The sequence below is a fragment of the Limanda limanda genome, chromosome 10 (genome assembly GCF_963576545.1).
Source record: "Limanda limanda chromosome 10, fLimLim1.1, whole genome shotgun sequence".
NCBI lineage: Eukaryota > Metazoa > Chordata > Actinopteri > Pleuronectiformes > Pleuronectidae > Limanda > Limanda limanda.
In genome coordinates, this window is record NC_083645.1 from 15,386,258 (window position 1) to 15,403,197 (window position 16,940).

Below are 16,940 nucleotides of genomic sequence, written 5' to 3' on the forward strand. Positions count from 1 at the left end.
CAGCCTCCTGCAAGATGTCTCAAAGGAAGATGCTGCTATTCTCCACAGGAGCTCTGCTCCTTCTCCTGCCCTGGTTTGGTTGCCTGGTCCTCGGAGAGGTCAGCAGTGACTTTTCCGAGTGCCTTGAGTTCTTCTATGACAGGTCTCCGCCACAGGGCATCAATGCAGCCTGGTTCCAGCCGATATGCCAGCGCTACAAAAACCATTATCACTTTGCCAGCCTGTATAACCGAGAGCATCGCACACCACTGTACTCTGCCTACACACTCGGTCCTGCAGACGGCAAACGTCCTAATAGCACTTGGATGTACGAACCACAGGTAAGTGGAAAAAGAGTGAATGTATCCAAGGGAAAGCGTGTCCTGTAAATACTAAACGTTTACTGCTCAGTGTTACTGTGTGAGATATGATGCGTGAGGATAAGCTAAGAATCTTGGGGGAAACAAGTGTTCTGAAAAAGAGTTACTCAGTGAATTTAAAGTGCAGAGTTGACTGAGTTGAAACAACTTGGAAGATCACCCACAGAAATCACACTTAAGTAACATGAGAGGAAGTGCAGCAGAAGTCTCTTTTTGCTGTTGACTCCAAGCAAAAGGTTAGAAACCCTCTTCCAAACTCTTAATTCAAAAATACTCTCAAACTGTATTTAAATCAGGAGATTTCAGTTAAAACACTGAAAAGACTATATAATTTAACTTTTTTTTTAAATTGATAACACACAAATTAACTAAGTTTGTTTGAATTACAGTTCATACTCGTGTTTATATAAATTGTCAAAACTTTGTTACTTTTGAATAAAACTTTATTTACTTGTGTGTTTCCATATGAATTCATTTTTAAGATGACTTAAAAAACCAGGCACAATAAAAGAAGAAAGTGATGTGATATAGATGAGCTCATGTTGATCATCTGAGTGAGATAAGTGGACTGAGCAAGGAACTGGATATAGAGACTGGAGACTGGGGAGGAACAGGGTCGCAGTGAATCACTGCAATGACGTGACAGAGAGAGAGAGAAGAACAGATTGAAAGTTTGACGGTAACGACATGATTCGCTGATTAAGATCATGGCAAAATCTAATTGGATTACACCTCCAACAGACAGCTGATCAGAGGAGGTGGAGAGAGTGAGAGTGAATTGAGACTGAATAGAACGGAGATAGTCATCCTGATTGAAGCTGCTAAGCCTCATGACACTTTTTTTGACATGTCTCTGTTTCTCTCCCTGTGTTTCTTTTAGTTGGCGTTTTCTCGTGCCAGTTCTGAGATGACACCTTTCCACATCCCTCTGGACCAGAACGTGATCGAGAGCCAGGCGGTGCTCCAGGACTACAGACAATCCAACTTCACAAAAGGCCACCTCAATCCCAGCATGCACCAGAAGACCAGAGAGAACCGTGAGGCCACCTTCACCCTGACCAACATTGTCCCCCAGCAGGCGGGCTCCAACTCTGGCCCCTGGAACACTCTAGAGAGAGCAGTGATGAGAAAATTCACCACGTTCTGTGAGGGCCCGATGTATGTGATCACAGGGGCCCTGCCTTATGAGGATGGAGCACGCTGGATCAACAACAGAGTGTTTGTTCCTGAGTACATGTGGTCTGCCTACTGTTGTCCCACCTACAAGTCTGACCTGCCTAAACATGAGCAGACATTTTTCCCCACATACGCAGCGGTGGGAAGAAATGACCCAGACAGTGGACAGGAGATTGTGCCAGTGAACCTGAAGGTGAGGAGGTCGAAGCGAGGTTATGATGTGAAGTGGATGAATGTGACGGCTCTGGAGGACATCTTGGGACGAAGGCTGGGGATGCCCATCAGTCTGTTTGCTGGACAGTGCCGCTGATAAAGAAAAATATGCTTTAAATGCAGTCGTCACCGCATCTCCTGTGTTCACTTCCCTTCCTGACTGTTTAATTACTGAATGAGATGTTTTGATTAACCATGATGTGATGATTTTGATTGAAATAGTTTTCCCTCGTCAGCATTCTGTGATATCAGGGTGGTGATGTGAGAAGTGTCTTTTAAGGAGTTGGCAGATATCCTGAAACACATGTGAACATGCAAATCAAGTCATTTAGATTTTTATTTGACAATTACAAAGGGTGACAGTTCTTTAGCATTAACTTTCCTGCTCACACTTTATGTATCAGTGCCTGAGTTTTGTGTGTCCAGTTGTCAGAAAGTGCAGACACACGCCCCCTAGTGTCACAACCTTATTCTAGCTTATAGTTGTTTCATGATGATTGGAAATTGATGTTTCTGATAAATATGTTCTTGTTATTCTTGTGCCACTAGACCTGTGATCATCAATAAATCCAAGCTGTGTGTGGCAAGACGCCTTCTGATGAATTGAAATATTTATTTCTGAACGATATGATCAAAACACAAACATACAAAACACCAAGCTGTCAATAACGTTGTCAGAGAAAAACAAGGTTAACATGAGGGATTTATGAATATAAAGATTTTCAAAAAATTACCATTCATTGTTCATCATAAATAAGTAAAAGCTTTGTACACCTCCAATTAAAATGGCTGAATGTCTGAGGTTTGTTTCTCCTCCTACAGAGAAACACCTTATACACCTGTCGCCCTCTCAGCTCGGCCTTCTTGATTTACTCAACAAAAATCATCCACACATGTTTCTGCTTCTTTAACTCGGCTTCACTTCACATCCTGTCAGAGTGAGAGACAAAGAGACACGATTCCAAATCACTGACAACCACATCAGCAGGTAACAGTCACTTTCACCACCTGGACTCAACAACCTCCAATTGAAAGCCGTGTGTTTTCTTTGCGTTTCAGCCCGAGATTTGAAGGAGAGGTTTTAAAAACACTGATGGTTTTTCAGTTGCTCCACGTCACTGAATCCTGTCCCACAGTTGGAGCACTGCAGTGCTGCCTTTTCACTGCTGTGTATGAGCTGGTGTCTCTTTAAGTACTCCACACGGCTGAAGCGTTTTCCGCACGCCTCACACCCGTACGGAGGTTCACCCGTGTGGAACCGCTGGTGCCGCTCCAAATTGCCAAGGCGACTGAAGGTGCGTCCACATTGTGGGCAAAAGTGAAGCAGGTCTCCAACACCCTCCTCCTCCTCCCCTTCACTCTCACCGACTGCATATAAATCCAGCATCACCTGAAGAGGGCCCTGGTTCTTAATCTAGTCTAAACAACCTGATCCTTGAGAAGACATTATCAAGACAACAACTTCTACACCAAGTTCAGTTTTCTAAAACTAGCTCAAGCTGTTTTATTATCTTTAACCTAAATATTTATAAACGGTCTCGTGTCTCAGCAAACCTTCACGACTGGGGTGATATGAAAATGATCTCTAGAAGATATCTACATGTTTGGGGGTTCAGCTTTGGAACAGTCCCCAAAAACTTAGACTCGAAAACAACATTGTCTGAACTTCAGCTGACCGATTAAAAAAAGATATGCAAACCCTTTCTTAGAAAGTAGCCTTTACCAGTTAACAGGGGAAATGAAGTTGCATACTTGGGTTGTGGGAGTGTTAAACTGTCACTGGCAGGGTTCCTTCTGCAAGTGTAAGAGGAAACCTCAGCAACAGCTCACAAGGACCTGCATGTAAGACGCTGATGCCGGACAAAACGGAAATATAGGTCTTGTTTAACTTTGGAGCTTTGTCAGAAAGGAAGTCTGTGTTCGCTGACGTTTCTCGCAGACTTATACATACCACCAGCCTCCTGCAAGAGGTCTCAAAGGAAGATGCTACAATTCTCCACAGGAGCTCTGCTTCTTCTCCTGCCCTGGTTTGGTGGCCTGGTCCTGGGAGAGGTCAGCAGTGACTTTTCCAAGTGCCTTAAGTTCTTCTATAACAGGTCTCCGCCACAGGGCATCAATACAGCCTTGTACCAGCCGATATGCCAGCGCTACAAAAACCAGTATCACTTTGCCAGCCTGTATAACCGAGAGCATCGCACACCACTGTACTCTGCCTACACACTCGGCCCTGCAGACGGCGGACGTCCTAAAATACTTTGGATGTACGAACCCCAGGTAAGTGAAAAACAGTGAATTATGTCCAAGGGAAACCGTGTCCTGTAAATACTAAATGTTTACTGCTTAGTGTTACTGTTTGACATATGATGTGAGAGGACAACCTAAGAATCTTGGGGAAAACTAGTGTTCTGACATGGGCTCTCTCTTGGTAAAGATAAAGTGTTACTCCTTTGGCTCAGTGAATTTAAAGTGCAGAGTTAAGTGTGTTGAAATAACGCGGAAGATCACCCACAGAAATCACACTTAGAAGTAACAAGAGAGGAAAAGTTTCTTTTTGCTATTGACTCCAAGCAAAAGGTTAGAAACCCTCTTCCAAACTATAAATTCAAAATTACTCTAACAAGCGTTTTGTTTCAAACTGTATTTAAATCATGAGATTTCAGTTAAAACACTGAAAAGACTAAATAACTTAGCTTTTTTTTTAAAGTGGTAAAACACAAATGAATTACGTTTGTTTGAATTGCAGTTAATAACCTTGTTAATATAACTTGTTAAAAGTTTGTAACTGTTAAACAAACTTTATTTATTTGTGTCTTACTATGTAAATTTTAATTTTAAGTTGAATTAAAAAAGAGGGTACAACAAAAGAAGAAAGTGATGTGATATAGATGAGATCATGTTGATCATCTGAGTGAGATCAGTGGACTGAGCAGGGAACTGCGTGTGGAGACTGGAGATTGGGGAGGAACAGGGTCGCAGTGAATCCCTGCAATGACGTGACAGAGAGAGAGAGAAGAACAGATTGAAGTTTGACAGTAACTACATGATTCACTGATTAAGATCATGGCAAAATCTCATTGGATTATCCTCCAACAGACAGCTGGTGGGGAGGGGGAGAGAGTGAATTGTGACTGAATGGAACGGAGATAGTCATCCTGATTGAACTTGCTAAGCTTCATAAAGTATCAATAAGCAACAAAACACTTTTTTTGACATGTCTCTGTGTCTATCTGCCTGCATGTCTTTTAGTTGGTGTCTCCTAGTGCCAGCACTGAAATGACACCTTTCAAACAATGGTTTGACAAGAACGTGTTCAACACCCAGGCGGTGCTCCAGGACTACTGCGGCTCCGGATTCACAAAAGGCCACCTCAATCCCAGCATGCACCAGAAAACAAAGGAGAACCGTGAGGCCACCTTCACCCTGACCAACATTGTCCCCCAGAAGAAAAGCTCCAACAATGGCCCCTGGAGCCGTCTAGAGAGTGAAGTAAAGGGAAATTTCACCGTGTTCTGTAAGGGGCCGATGTATGTGATCACAGGGGCCCTGCCTTATTTGAAAAGAAAACGCTTGATCAACAACAGAGTGTCTGTTCCTGAGTACATGTGGTCTGCCTACTGTTGTCCCTCCTACAAATCTGAACCCAACCCGCCATTTTTACCCACATACGCAGCGGTGGGAAGAAATGACCCAGACAGTGGAGAGGAGGTTGTGAAAATTGACCAGGATGCGAGCCCGTCTGTGAAAGGTTATGATGTGAAGCGGATGAGTTTGACGGCTCTGGAGGTCATCTTGAGACAAAGGCTGCGGATGCCCGAAATCATTCTGTTTGATGGACAATGCCGCAAATAAAGAAGAATATGCTTTAAATGCAGTAACACTGTGTTCACTTCCCTTCCTGACTGTTTAATTACTGAATGAGATGTTTTGATTAACCAGGATATGATGATTTTGATTGAAATAATTTTCCCTTGTCATTATCTTGTGATCAGGGTGATGTGAGAAGGGTCTTTTAAGGAGTTGGCATTCATCCTGAAAACACAGCGTGAACATGCAAATCAGTCATTTAGATTTTTTTATTTGACAATTACAAAGGGTGACAGCGCTTTAGCATTAACTTTCCTGCTCACACTTTATTTATCAGCACCTGAGTTTTGTGTGTCCAGTTGTCAGGAAGTGCAGACACACGCCCCCTAGTGTCACAACCTTATTCTTGCTTATAGTTGTCTCATGATGATTGGAAATTGTTGTTTCTGATAAATATGTTCTTGTTCTTCTTGTGCCACTAAACCTGTGATCATCAATAAATCCAAGCTGTGTGTGGCAAGACGCCTTCTGATGAATTGAAATATTTATTTCTGAACGATATGATCAAAACACAAACATACAAAACACCAAGCTGTCAATAACATTGTCAGAGAAAAACAAGGTTAACATGAGGGATTTATGAATATAAAGATTTTCAAAAAATTACCATTCATTGTTCATCATAAATAAGTAAAAGCTTTGTACACCTCCAATTAAAATGGCTGAATGTCTGAGGTTTGTTTCTCCTCCTACAGAGAAACACCTTATACACCTGTCGCCCTCTCAGCTCGGCCTTCTTGATTTACTCAACAAAAATCATCCACACATGTTTCTGCTTCTTTAACTCGGCTTCACTTCACATCCTGTCTGAGTGACAGAGACAAAGAGACACGATTCCAAATCACTGACAACCACATCAGCAGGTAACAGTCACTTTCACCACCTGGATTCTACAACCTCCAATTGAAAGCCGTCTGTTTTCTTTGCGTTTCAGCCGGAGATTTGAAGGAGAGGTTTTAAAAACACTGATGGTTTTTCAGTTGCTCCACATCACTGAATCCTGTCCCACAGTTGGAGCACTGCAGTGCTGCCTTTTCACTGCTGTGTATGAGCTGGTGTCTCTTTAAGTACTCCACACGGCTGAAGCGTTTTCCGCACGCCTCACACCCGTACGGACGTTCACCCGTGTGGATCCGCTGGTGCCGCTCCAAATTGCCAAGGCGACTGAAGGTGCGTCCACATTGTGGGCACCGGTGCGGCCTCTCCCCCGTGTGCACCAGCTGATGCCGTTCCAGCGAGCGCGAGTGCGTGAAGCGCTTCCCGCAGATCTCACAGCAGTGCGGCCGCTCGGCAGCACAGGCACACTCATGGTTCTTTAGCGCCCAGGAGTGACTGAATGTGTTGCCACAGTGGGCGCAAGGGAAAAGGCCTTCCTCTGCACTGCTGTTCTCTAAATTGGCGCCTCCTAGTGGACATGGGTGCTCCTCCAGCTCAGCCTCTGCGGTGAAGCCTCCTCCACACTGTGGGCAAAAGTGAAGCAGGTCTCCACCACCCTCCTCCTCCTCCAGTTCGCTCTCCCCGACACTCCCCGGAGCGGACAGGTGGGGCGGGTGCTCGGACTCTCCATGCTCCGATACATCCTCTCCCGTCATATCTGCTGCTTCCAGGTCGCCCTCTCTCAACTTCTTGGACCAGCCTAACCTCAGCTCCACTCCTGCACTCAAGCTGTTCTTTGCCCTGCCTGGCCCTATCTGGTCCTCTCTCTGCAGCGTGGGCGGCTGAGGCTCCAGCTCTCCATCCTGCTCCATGCCATCCAGACCTATGTACTTGGGTGGCGAGCTGAGAACGCTGCCTCGAACCACCTCTGGCTCGGGGCTGCCAGGCTGGGAAGCGGTGATGGCAGCCTGCTCACGGCCTCTCTCAGCCCTCAGCGCAGACTCCAGACCCCTCATCTCATCCATGGTCATGCCCCCTTCTGACGGCTCTGATGCTGAGCCCCCCTCCCAGTCCTCCTCCTCTCTCTTTCCTGGAAGAAGGGACAGGGGACGATCTGACAGATCTCCTGAGTAGAGACAGAAGAGGAGAAACAGGAGTTGGAGGAGAGATGTGAAGGAGGGAAAGGTGGTGAGAGAGCTGGCTTGTGCAACCATTTACACTTTCAACTACTGGTCTCTGAGTACTACACTGGTATAATGCTCCCCCCCTCCATTAGTTTGTCCTGGGCTGATTACCTTCGCTTTGGGCTCTGGAGCCTGCGTAGTGGTTCTGGTTGGACAGGTCGATCTTCATAGCCTCCTTTAATAGCTGTAGAGAGGCGTGCTGATAACCTTCTGTTTGAGAAAACTACATAAAAGGGAAACAGAGTTAAAACAACAATCGACAGTAATCTGGCAGAATATGTTATTTAGTGATAAATGTATAGGCTTTTGTTTATCATAGCCTTAAATCATGGTTGTTATGTTTAAAAAGAACCTGCGATTAAAGTTATATTTCTTAAAGCTGTTTTAGTAGTCATGACAACACCGTGACAGACTTCACAGGGAGGCTAATAGCACGTTAGCACATTTAGCAGAAGAGTTGATCTGTTGATGCAGATTCATGGACATGCTAATTTGGGCAGAATCAGAGGTATCACTCCTACAACAATATTCAGTATGGTCTTCATAGAGGAGTGAATGATCTCCAGAAGAAACACACGGGTGATCGGGAGGAAGATTTGGTCGGCTTAATTCCTAATATTTTTCCTATTTGACATTTATGTTAAATTAGCATATGAATTATTGAGTTATGGCCAAAAACGTATTTCATGAGGCAGTTCCCGAGAGCTGTTGACCACCAAATTCTCGTCACTTCATACTTGAGTCCCGGTTGACATTTGTGCCAGATTTAATGAAATTCCCTCCAGGCGTTACAAAGATATGAGAATGGGACGGATGAAACACCCGAAAACATTGTGCCTCTGGACATAGGTTGTCAGCGTGGAGGAATAAAAACTGTAACTGTGCTGCTGTTGTATTATACTGTTATTACGTGTTGCTGTTATGTTAACTGTATTTTTTGGGCTTTGTTTTTCTCATATTTGTGGTTCATCTGAGTTTGTGATAGAATGTTGTGGTTTTTGGCCTCAGGGAAGAATGAGCTGTGTACTGCTGCAGCTGTTGTACCTGTTGGTTTAGAAAGCTACAGGTTACGCTAAATTCCCCTTTTCAAAAGCCGTTTATGCTAAAAGCCGTCTCATAGTGTGAGTGTGTATGCTACAGCAGCCAGCACATGTATACATAAATTGCTTTTTTTTTGGAAAAGCATGATGATTAAAGGGGGGAGAGAGAATAGCCTCCAGGCCAATAACCACCTCAATCTGCCACTGGTGTCCTGCCATGTGGCCATGCAGTGGAATAGCAAACAGCTTTTCACCTCGACCAGTAAAAGCTCACTGCACTTGAGATGTGGAGTGCCGTACTCAACGCAGCCCTCTGGAGGCTAAATATCAAATCAGTGGCCTCCCTTCATCCACTACCTCTCTGCAGTGATTTGATGTTTGAAGAACACAAGAGATCTCTGTCTCTCTGTCTCATTGCTCTCTCTTATTGTCTACCTTCTTTCTCTTTCTAAGTGAAGCTTCTGAGCAGTGCAGAGATGCTGTGCCACTTTCTCCTCCTACTCCTCCTCCTCTGAGAAAGTCGGTCTCCCTCACCTCCTCTTTGATGTTGGCCGTCTCCTCCCCCTCACCGCTGAGGCTGCCCTCCCCTGCCTCGTCCTCCGCCATCCCTCCCTCATCCTCTTCATCCCCGGGGTACTGGATGAGGTACGTTTCCCTGGCCTCCTTTCCCCCTCTTCCTCCTGCTCCTGCCACCATCCCCACAGCTCCTCCACCTCCTCTTCTTCCGCCCCCGCCACTGCCACTGCTGCCACTGCCACCTCCACCTCCTTCTTCCTCCCACACACCTCCAGGCAAGCCTTTGCCATAGGCTGCTGCCGGGCCCTTCTTTGACTTGCCTCCTGTGGAGAGAAGAGGAAGATGAAGTAAGGGTGGGAGCGAGATTGAGAGAGGAAGGAGAAGTAAGGAGGGGAGGGGGGAGGAGAGAGGGAGGGAACAGGGAGACAGGAAGGAGAGAGAATGAAATATGAGAGGGAGAGAAGGATGAGTGGGAGGAGATGATTGGAAGGCCAGGAGAGATGAAGGAGAAAGGAGGGTGTAGAAGAAGGAGACAAGGAGGAGGGGATTTGAGAGGCAGAGGAGAACAGGAGCGGAGGGGAGCTCGGGGGGAGAGGAAGGGGAGCAGGGGGAGGAGAAGTGAGTGTGATGAATGAGTGAGGAGAGAGGGGGCATAGAAGGACAGACAAGAAAGCAGAAAGGAGAGAGAACATGTGACAGAGAAAAGAGGAGAGGGAGGAGTAGAGTTGGCAGGGTGTAGGGGAGGAGGAGGAGACGGAAGGGGGGGGGTGATGAAGAGGAGAGAGATAGACAGAGAGGAGAAGTGGAAGTAGAGAGATAGTGTGTAATTATAGTGGTGGCGGAGAGAAGCGGAGGAGGAGGAGTGGAGGGAAGGAGGTCGGTGAGGGGAGGGGAGGAAGTGGAGGAGTGAGCGTGCAACGTGATGAAGGAGAGAACAGAGCAGGAGGAGGCGGGGGCGTATGGGGGAGCGGAGGGAGAGGGCGTGAAGGAGAGAGGAGCGGGAAGGGGAGGAGGTAAGAGTTGGAGAGCGGCAGAGAGAAGTGAAGGAGGTGGGGGGAGGGAGAGGAGCAAGGCAGGAAAGGAGGCGGGTGTGCAGAGGCACAGAGGAGTGGGAGGGACAGAATGCAGGGAGAGGGAGAGAGAGAGAGAAAGAGAGGAGAGGGGGAGGTGAAGGACAGAGGGAGAGATCGTGAGGAGGAGGCGGAGGAGTGAGGCAGCCAGGGAGGGAGAGAGAGAGAGGAGGAGGGAGGGAGAGAGAGAGAGAAAGAGAGGAGAGGGGGAGGAGAAGGACAGAGGGAGAGATCATGAGGAGGAGGCGGAGGAGTGAGGCAGCCAGGGAGGGAGGGAGAGAGAGAGGAGGAGGGAGGGAGAGAGAGAGAAAGAGAGGAGAGGGGGAGGAGAAGGACAGAGGGAGAGATCATGAGGAGGAGGCGGAGGAGTGAGGCAGCAAGGGAGGGAGGGAGAGAGAGAGAGGAGGAGGAGGAGGAGGAGGGAGAGATCAGCTCTTGCCAGATGGTTTCCAACAAAACAAGTGCGTCTTCACATAAGCCCGAGAGCAAAGCAAGAACCAGTTCCTCTCATCAGAGAACACACTGGAACATGGAGGATGTTTGCAAGGTGTCGAATAACTGAAGCTTCATATAAACGAGTGTGTGCAACAATGTGGAGATGATGCAACCCTCCCTGATGAGGAGGAGGAGCAGGTCCTCCTCCTCCAGCCAGGCTCACTGATACTTACGGGCCATGTCAACTTTGCGTTTCTGGCGCCCTCCAGCTCGCTTCTCCTTCTTCTCCTCCTCCTCCAGGCCGGCGCTGCGGCGGGTGGCCGCCCAGCCCATCCCGTACTGCCGCTCGGTCCGCAGCTGGCTCTCCGTCAGCCGGAGCCGCAGCTTCAGCGCGTCGTTCTCCTTCCGGTTGAGGGACAGCTCCACCAGGTAGTCGTTCACCGTCTCCTGGAAGAGCTTGGTGATCTCGCACACCGACGCCCGGATCAGACTGTCCATGACAGCCGTCAGATGGGTCTCGAACGTGGTCACCGTCTCCTCCATCATCATGGTGACGGTTGGAGGAACCTGATGGGGTTTCGGGGACAAGTTAGATGTTATTTTCACGATGCATCATCACATTGGAGGCAGTTTCTCAGCTCGGATCACAGAAGTTCCACATTGTACCCGCGGTTGTTTGAGCTTTAGCTTGGGAACATTCACAATACAGACCCATGTAATCGATGTCAGTTCGAAGAATCTACTTATAAGTCGATAGTGGAGCGTGAATCACACTGTGGTACACTGTTATTCAATCTCTACTGTCGTTCACCCACATACTACGCGTTACCCGTGATTTAAAATGTCAAACAGTGGAGTTACAGTGTAATAAATACTGAAATACATCACCTGTGTCGAGTTAGCTTCCTGCTCAACTTGTATAATGGATCTACATCCAGCAGCGGAGGGAGCAGGAGGAGCAGCAGCCTCCGTTCGGCTGCTCGAGTCAATGTGTTAGCACCTCGGCTAATTTAGCTTCGTGTTCCCTCGGAGGGAAGCTGGCGTGGTGGAGGTGAAGCGGCGACCGACACCCCGGGTTTCCTGCTCCCTTCCCCCCGGGTTCCCTGCTCCCTGCCCCCGGGGGAGCTCGCTGGTTGTTCGGGTGAAGGCGGCGACGAGACGCGGCGACAAAGGAAAGCACCGTCCAACTTCTGCCGCCTCTCGCTGCCTCGCTCCCTCTGCCTCTGTTTTCCTTCTCGCCTCCTTCAGCACCGCTGACTGATGTCTGACCGCACTGCGCCTGCGCGGTACCGTAATTACCCTACACTCCAGAAAGGCCGCACCCAGGAAACACAAAAACGCACCCTGCGGATTTTTACCGGTCAACTGGACACAAACTGAAGATAATGACGGGAAATCAGTCCAGGAGTATTTTCAATATATATGTACAACATACACATGACTGTTTAAAGGACTTGTAATAAGTCTAGTCTGCCTAATCCAAAGAAGAAGAAGAAAGAACACGCAATGATATTTTTCTCATCACGTTCTGCTTCATATTTTATAAGATCTTGTGCTCTTGTACAAAAAGAAACTAATTTCCAGATGTTAAGAGTAGTTGTGTTCAGCGTGTATTGCCACCAGGATCCTCCAGACCGAAGAGAGGCGTTGTGGTCATTTCACTCGCATGTTTTGCACCGCCCCGCCCCCCTCCCCCTCCTCCTCCTCCTCCTCCACACGACCAAGAGCAGATATAGTCTTTACTTCCGCCCCTGTGTGTGTGAGACAGCTGATCCGCCTCCTCTCTTCAACCACCTGCAACCAGCCAGCCAAGATGCCGATGTTTGTGGTGAACACCAACGTGGCCAGAAGCGACGTGCCCGCGGCGCTGCTGTCCGAGGCCACCGAGGAGCTGGCCAAGGAGATGGGCAAACCTGCACAGGTAGGCCGGGCTCAGCTCCGTCCTGTGTGCCCACAGAAATCCTGTTTGATTCCTTCACCTGTGCATGAAGCCTGACTGCCTTTAGACAAAAGTTACAGTAGATATTCTCTACCTTCTATTGAATGAATGATACACACGTTTCTTCTTGTGCAATTATGCAAACACAGTCCTGATCACAGACTGTCTGTGGTTCTGACAAATGTTTGAAGAGCGTTTGCAGGAGTTATTGATCGATGGTTTCACTGAACCCACAGGCTGACCTTAAATGTTCTATCATGTCATGCAAACTGAGGACATCTCCATGCACGTTGAAGGATGTATAACAAATGCTATGAAGAGTGGATTTGTTATGGAAGCCCATGTCCGCCACTTTATTGAATGAAAATAAGATAATGACTTATCAATTTAGAATAATGAATGATCTAAAAAAGAATGACTCGAATATGACATAGAATGGACAACATGAATAACACTGTGGGGCTTGTATTGTCCTTTTTGTACAAATTATAAAATTTTGTTTTTCAAGTGTCACAGGGAGAGATGTTCTGATCCCATGTTTTCCTTTTGCCATTTTTGGCTGTATCAGGCATTTCCAATGTTACAGTATTGGAGCATCTCTACTCAAAGACTACTATCACTTCATCGGCTGAAATAATTTAATATCTGAAAAAATAAGAAACAGAGAGTTTAAAAAGGCCAAGATCCTCAACAATGACACCACTACCGATTCATCCAGTGTGGGCTGACTTCTGTTGTGTATATATCTGTCCTTTGTTTACCAGTATATCGCTGTGCACATCAACCCTGACCAAATGATGATGTTCGGAGGAAAGGGAGACCCCTGTGCACTCTGCTCCCTTCACAGCATTGGAAAGATCAGCGGCGCTCAGAACAAGAAGTACTCTAAACTTCTGTGTGGACTCCTCAACAAACACCTGGGCATCTCTCCTGACAGGTAGGAAATGCACTGATCTACCTGTATGTTCACTGCTGCCAGTTTGGATGAGTAAAGGCTGCATGGGGACACTCGATGTTAAAGTCCAATCCTATTAACCTCTATCCCTTTGTGTCTATTTCAGGATTTATATTAACTTTTTTGACATGGATGCAGCCAACGTAGCCTGGAACAACAGTACCTTTGCCTGAGACGGAGGAGAAGACACTGACATGGAGAAACTTTTCCAGTATTTTCTAACATGTACAAGCGTAGTCGACAGTGACAGAATGAAGAAGCAGACACCTGATCCTGTACGCCTGTCTTATAAGCACTTAGCAGGACCCTTTAGCTTTGCACTTTTCCCCGTTTAAAATGCAATAAAGTAAACCATGTCAACAATTAATGGATCACTCTTTTCCTTGTGTCTCCAGCCTCATGAAAACGCACTACATTTTCCAAACTCGGTTTTTGCTGTGAGATTTAACCCTGGAAAATATCCATTGAAAAAAAATGGGTTATGTTGTGAACCTGCATTTGTTTGTTAGTAAATTTTCGGGATTACCCCAAAACTACTGGAAGGATCAGGGCCGGCCCTGGCAATGTTGGCACCCTAGGCGAGATTTCAAATTGGCGCCCCCCAACATACACACGCAAACTGTCATGCATCCACAATAACTTTTGGACTGTATACAGATGCACACACAGGCAGACAAAATTGTAAGCTATAAAAAACAATAAAAATATATAACAAAAAATATAAAGAGTCTGAAATCAGCTGTACTGATAGCATATCATGTCATGTCGACAAGAATAAACATTAATGATGTCCTCAATCGGGGTGATTCTTACCTCCTATATTGTTCTTTTTTCTCCTCCTCTACTTTGCGGTGCTTTCTGAATTGTGCACCTGATAATTTTATCTTTTTTTGATTCATCTTTGACTCTAACCGCAATCTGTCACCGCAGCTTTTCTGTTCACACAGGGAGCCGATCCAGGAGGATGTTTTAGATGCTGGCTTGCCTGTCCACGGAGCCATGGATGGTGACATCAGCAAATGTCCCTACTATGGTGCCAAAATGAGTAGGTTTTTATACTTCTCTTTGTATGCCTCATGCTGCTATGAGGAACTGTTGTGAGGTTTGTTTTTCACATTTTGTGCATCCAGCGGCGTCGAGTGGAACGGCATATGCCAGTCAACTCGCCATGGCCGACCTCCGACACCCAACGGGACAGATTCTGTTAGCGACTTGGATTGCTGCTCTGGCTGGATTCGCTGCATGGTATCTGATGTGATCCCGCCTCCAGCCTGTCATTTTGCTGCTGAGAAAGGGAGAGAGGGAGAGGGAGGAGAAACATTGAAGGAAGGCGAATAAGGAGATTGAGACCATTTCATAGTTTAATACAAACATTCTTTAGGGGTCCAAGCTAATTCAATATTGCACTTAAAAACTGTAACTGGCTATACAGCTGACATTACGATTAAGGTGTAAACAGAGAAGTTTGAGAAGGAAATTTTCTTCTTCTACTATTAATGATTTATCTAAATTCTTCTAATAGACCTGTAGTTTATCTACTTGACGGTTACTTATGTTCCAGGTAAGTCTTTTAACATCTCATTTGTTTTGAATACACAAGTATCCACCATCGCTACAACTGGGTACCCATCATCCATATGACTTTGACGTAAATGTTCTCCTATTAGTACAAAATTATAATAATACAAAATTAATAACACTGCATGTGTAATTAATTTTAATGTTCACCCTGAGACAGTATGCTTGTTGCACACAGAGTACCAAAGGAGATGTGTTGATAGTAACATTTAAAACAGGATGCTGTGCTCTCAAGGCATACTGCATGTGACTATGCAGTATTCTTTCATTAGCAAAGCTCATTCAGGACAACAGCTGGAGTGCAGCTGTTTGGTCACAGCCATGGAAACCTAAGTAATGATACTGATGTGTTATGCATTCTCGTTTCTCAGGTTCCTGCTGCAGAAAGATGGCAATATAGTATGTTGGGCATGGACTGCCTGATATACCTCTGTAGTGTCCATGTTTAATTAATTTTTATGCCAGTGCTTTTTTAAAAATGCTAAAAGTGTTTTTGGGAATACAGAAGGGACACATACTTGAATTTCAGGGACGCAAGTTGAGTAAAACTTAGTGTTACCTTTGTGTGTCTAACTTAACAGAGCTTTATTAGTAACTGAAGAGATAGTGTAACCTTCATGGTATGAAAGGGAAAATCCATTAGTATGTCCTGTTGCTAATAGTGAAATGAAACTCCCTTCTTTTTTTTTCTGTTCATGCTGTAATAAAGTGGATTCACTTGGTCTGATGTTTTCGATCACATCTTTATAAAACACCTCATTAGCTTCACACTACAAACCTTGTGGGGGGGGAGGGGGGGATGTTTTTGAGAGAGGATTCCAGATTCATTGACTAGACTGGCCCTCAGTAGAGCTCAACAGAGCCGTACAGGTTCATCTCTGATCCAAGCAGCTTCTTCCTTTGTGTTTTGTGGTTATTGGTCCAGTAGTTTATTACATGTTGACTGACAAATCAGAGGTGAAAACATAACCTCCTTAGCAGAGGTAATAAAACCTCCACACATTTATCAAGAAAATGTCACCAACATTATTAATAATTAGAAACACAACAGGAAATTAAAAGTAGAATGAAATGTTTCTAGAATATCTAAATAGTTGACGGGTAATTTTCTGTTGGTCGACTAATCAATTAATTTATTAAAAGCTCATTTTCCCCTGCTACTTAGTCTATAGGGTTTTTATATTGTGTTTTATTTACATTGTATATATTGGTTTATTTTTGCCGTGCACTGGTTGCTGGTTGTACATCAATTTGCCTTTAAAGGATAATAAAGATTTTCTTTTATGGACAGCTTTAGTTAATCACAAGCTGCACAAACCAAGCAAGAGCAGCAGAGGAACCCAGCAGCCAGCAGGGGGCAGCCTCAGGACATCACATGGAAACCAGCAGCAGCAGACTGTGATTCTTGTAAGGCGTCAGAAGACAAGTTTGGAAACTACTGGGTTATTCTCTAACAATAGGTTTTTTCAAAGCATGTTAAATCCTCCAGTATCTAAAATCCTTACCTACTACCTTACTTAAAAGTAACTTTTAAGTAAGGTAGTAAAGTAGAAAATATTTTTCCTGAAGTGTGTATAAAAAGCAACCTATTAATTGCAAAATATATTACACTATGCAAATTTAAATTAATTAAATATGAAAAAAGAAAAATTAAATTAAATGAATAAAAAAAAGAAAAAACCTGTGTGCGCAATTCCTGCGCAATGGGCTTCTGCGCAGGATGTGCAGTTTTTTT

General features: G+C 45.5%; 4 protein-coding genes across 4 annotated transcripts; 3 read left to right on the forward strand and 1 right to left on the reverse strand.

Moving 5' to 3' along the window:
- The first annotated feature begins 14 nt into the window (after nucleotides 1–14).
- LOC133011404 (endonuclease domain-containing 1 protein-like) lies at nucleotides 15–1,845 on the forward strand. The gene is made up of 2 exons (XM_061079135.1): nucleotides 15–320; nucleotides 1,240–1,845. Exons 1-2 carry the CDS (start codon nucleotides 15–17, stop codon nucleotides 1,843–1,845), a joined length of 912 nt encoding a protein of 303 aa, XP_060935118.1.
- Nucleotides 1,846–2,920: 1,075 nt separating this feature from the next.
- Nucleotides 2,921–5,597, forward strand: LOC133011405 (endonuclease domain-containing 1 protein-like). The gene is made up of 3 exons (XM_061079136.1): nucleotides 2,921–3,056; nucleotides 3,688–4,022; nucleotides 4,995–5,597. The coding sequence occupies exons 1-3, from the start codon at nucleotides 2,921–2,923 to the stop codon at nucleotides 5,595–5,597; spliced, it is 1,074 nt and encodes a 357-aa protein (XP_060935119.1).
- Nucleotides 5,598–6,084: 487 nt separating this feature from the next.
- On the reverse strand, nucleotides 6,085–11,976 carry si:dkeyp-121d2.7 (zinc finger and SCAN domain-containing protein 5A). Its single transcript, XM_061079138.1, has 5 exons — nucleotides 11,622–11,976; nucleotides 10,967–11,300; nucleotides 9,247–9,551; nucleotides 7,784–7,895; nucleotides 6,085–7,614 (listed from the first exon to the last, which is right to left on the reverse strand). The coding sequence occupies exons 2-5, from the start codon at nucleotides 11,280–11,282 to the stop codon at nucleotides 6,569–6,571; spliced, it is 1,779 nt and encodes a 592-aa protein (XP_060935121.1). The 5' UTR covers nucleotides 11,283–11,300; nucleotides 11,622–11,976; the 3' UTR covers nucleotides 6,085–6,568.
- Nucleotides 11,977–12,453: 477 nt separating this feature from the next.
- Nucleotides 12,454–13,994, forward strand: mif (macrophage migration inhibitory factor). Its single transcript, XM_061079551.1, has 3 exons — nucleotides 12,454–12,654; nucleotides 13,437–13,609; nucleotides 13,734–13,994. Exons 1-3 carry the CDS (start codon nucleotides 12,547–12,549, stop codon nucleotides 13,798–13,800), a joined length of 348 nt encoding a protein of 115 aa, XP_060935534.1. The 5' UTR covers nucleotides 12,454–12,546; the 3' UTR covers nucleotides 13,801–13,994.
- Nucleotides 13,995–16,940: the final 2,946 nt, after the last annotated feature.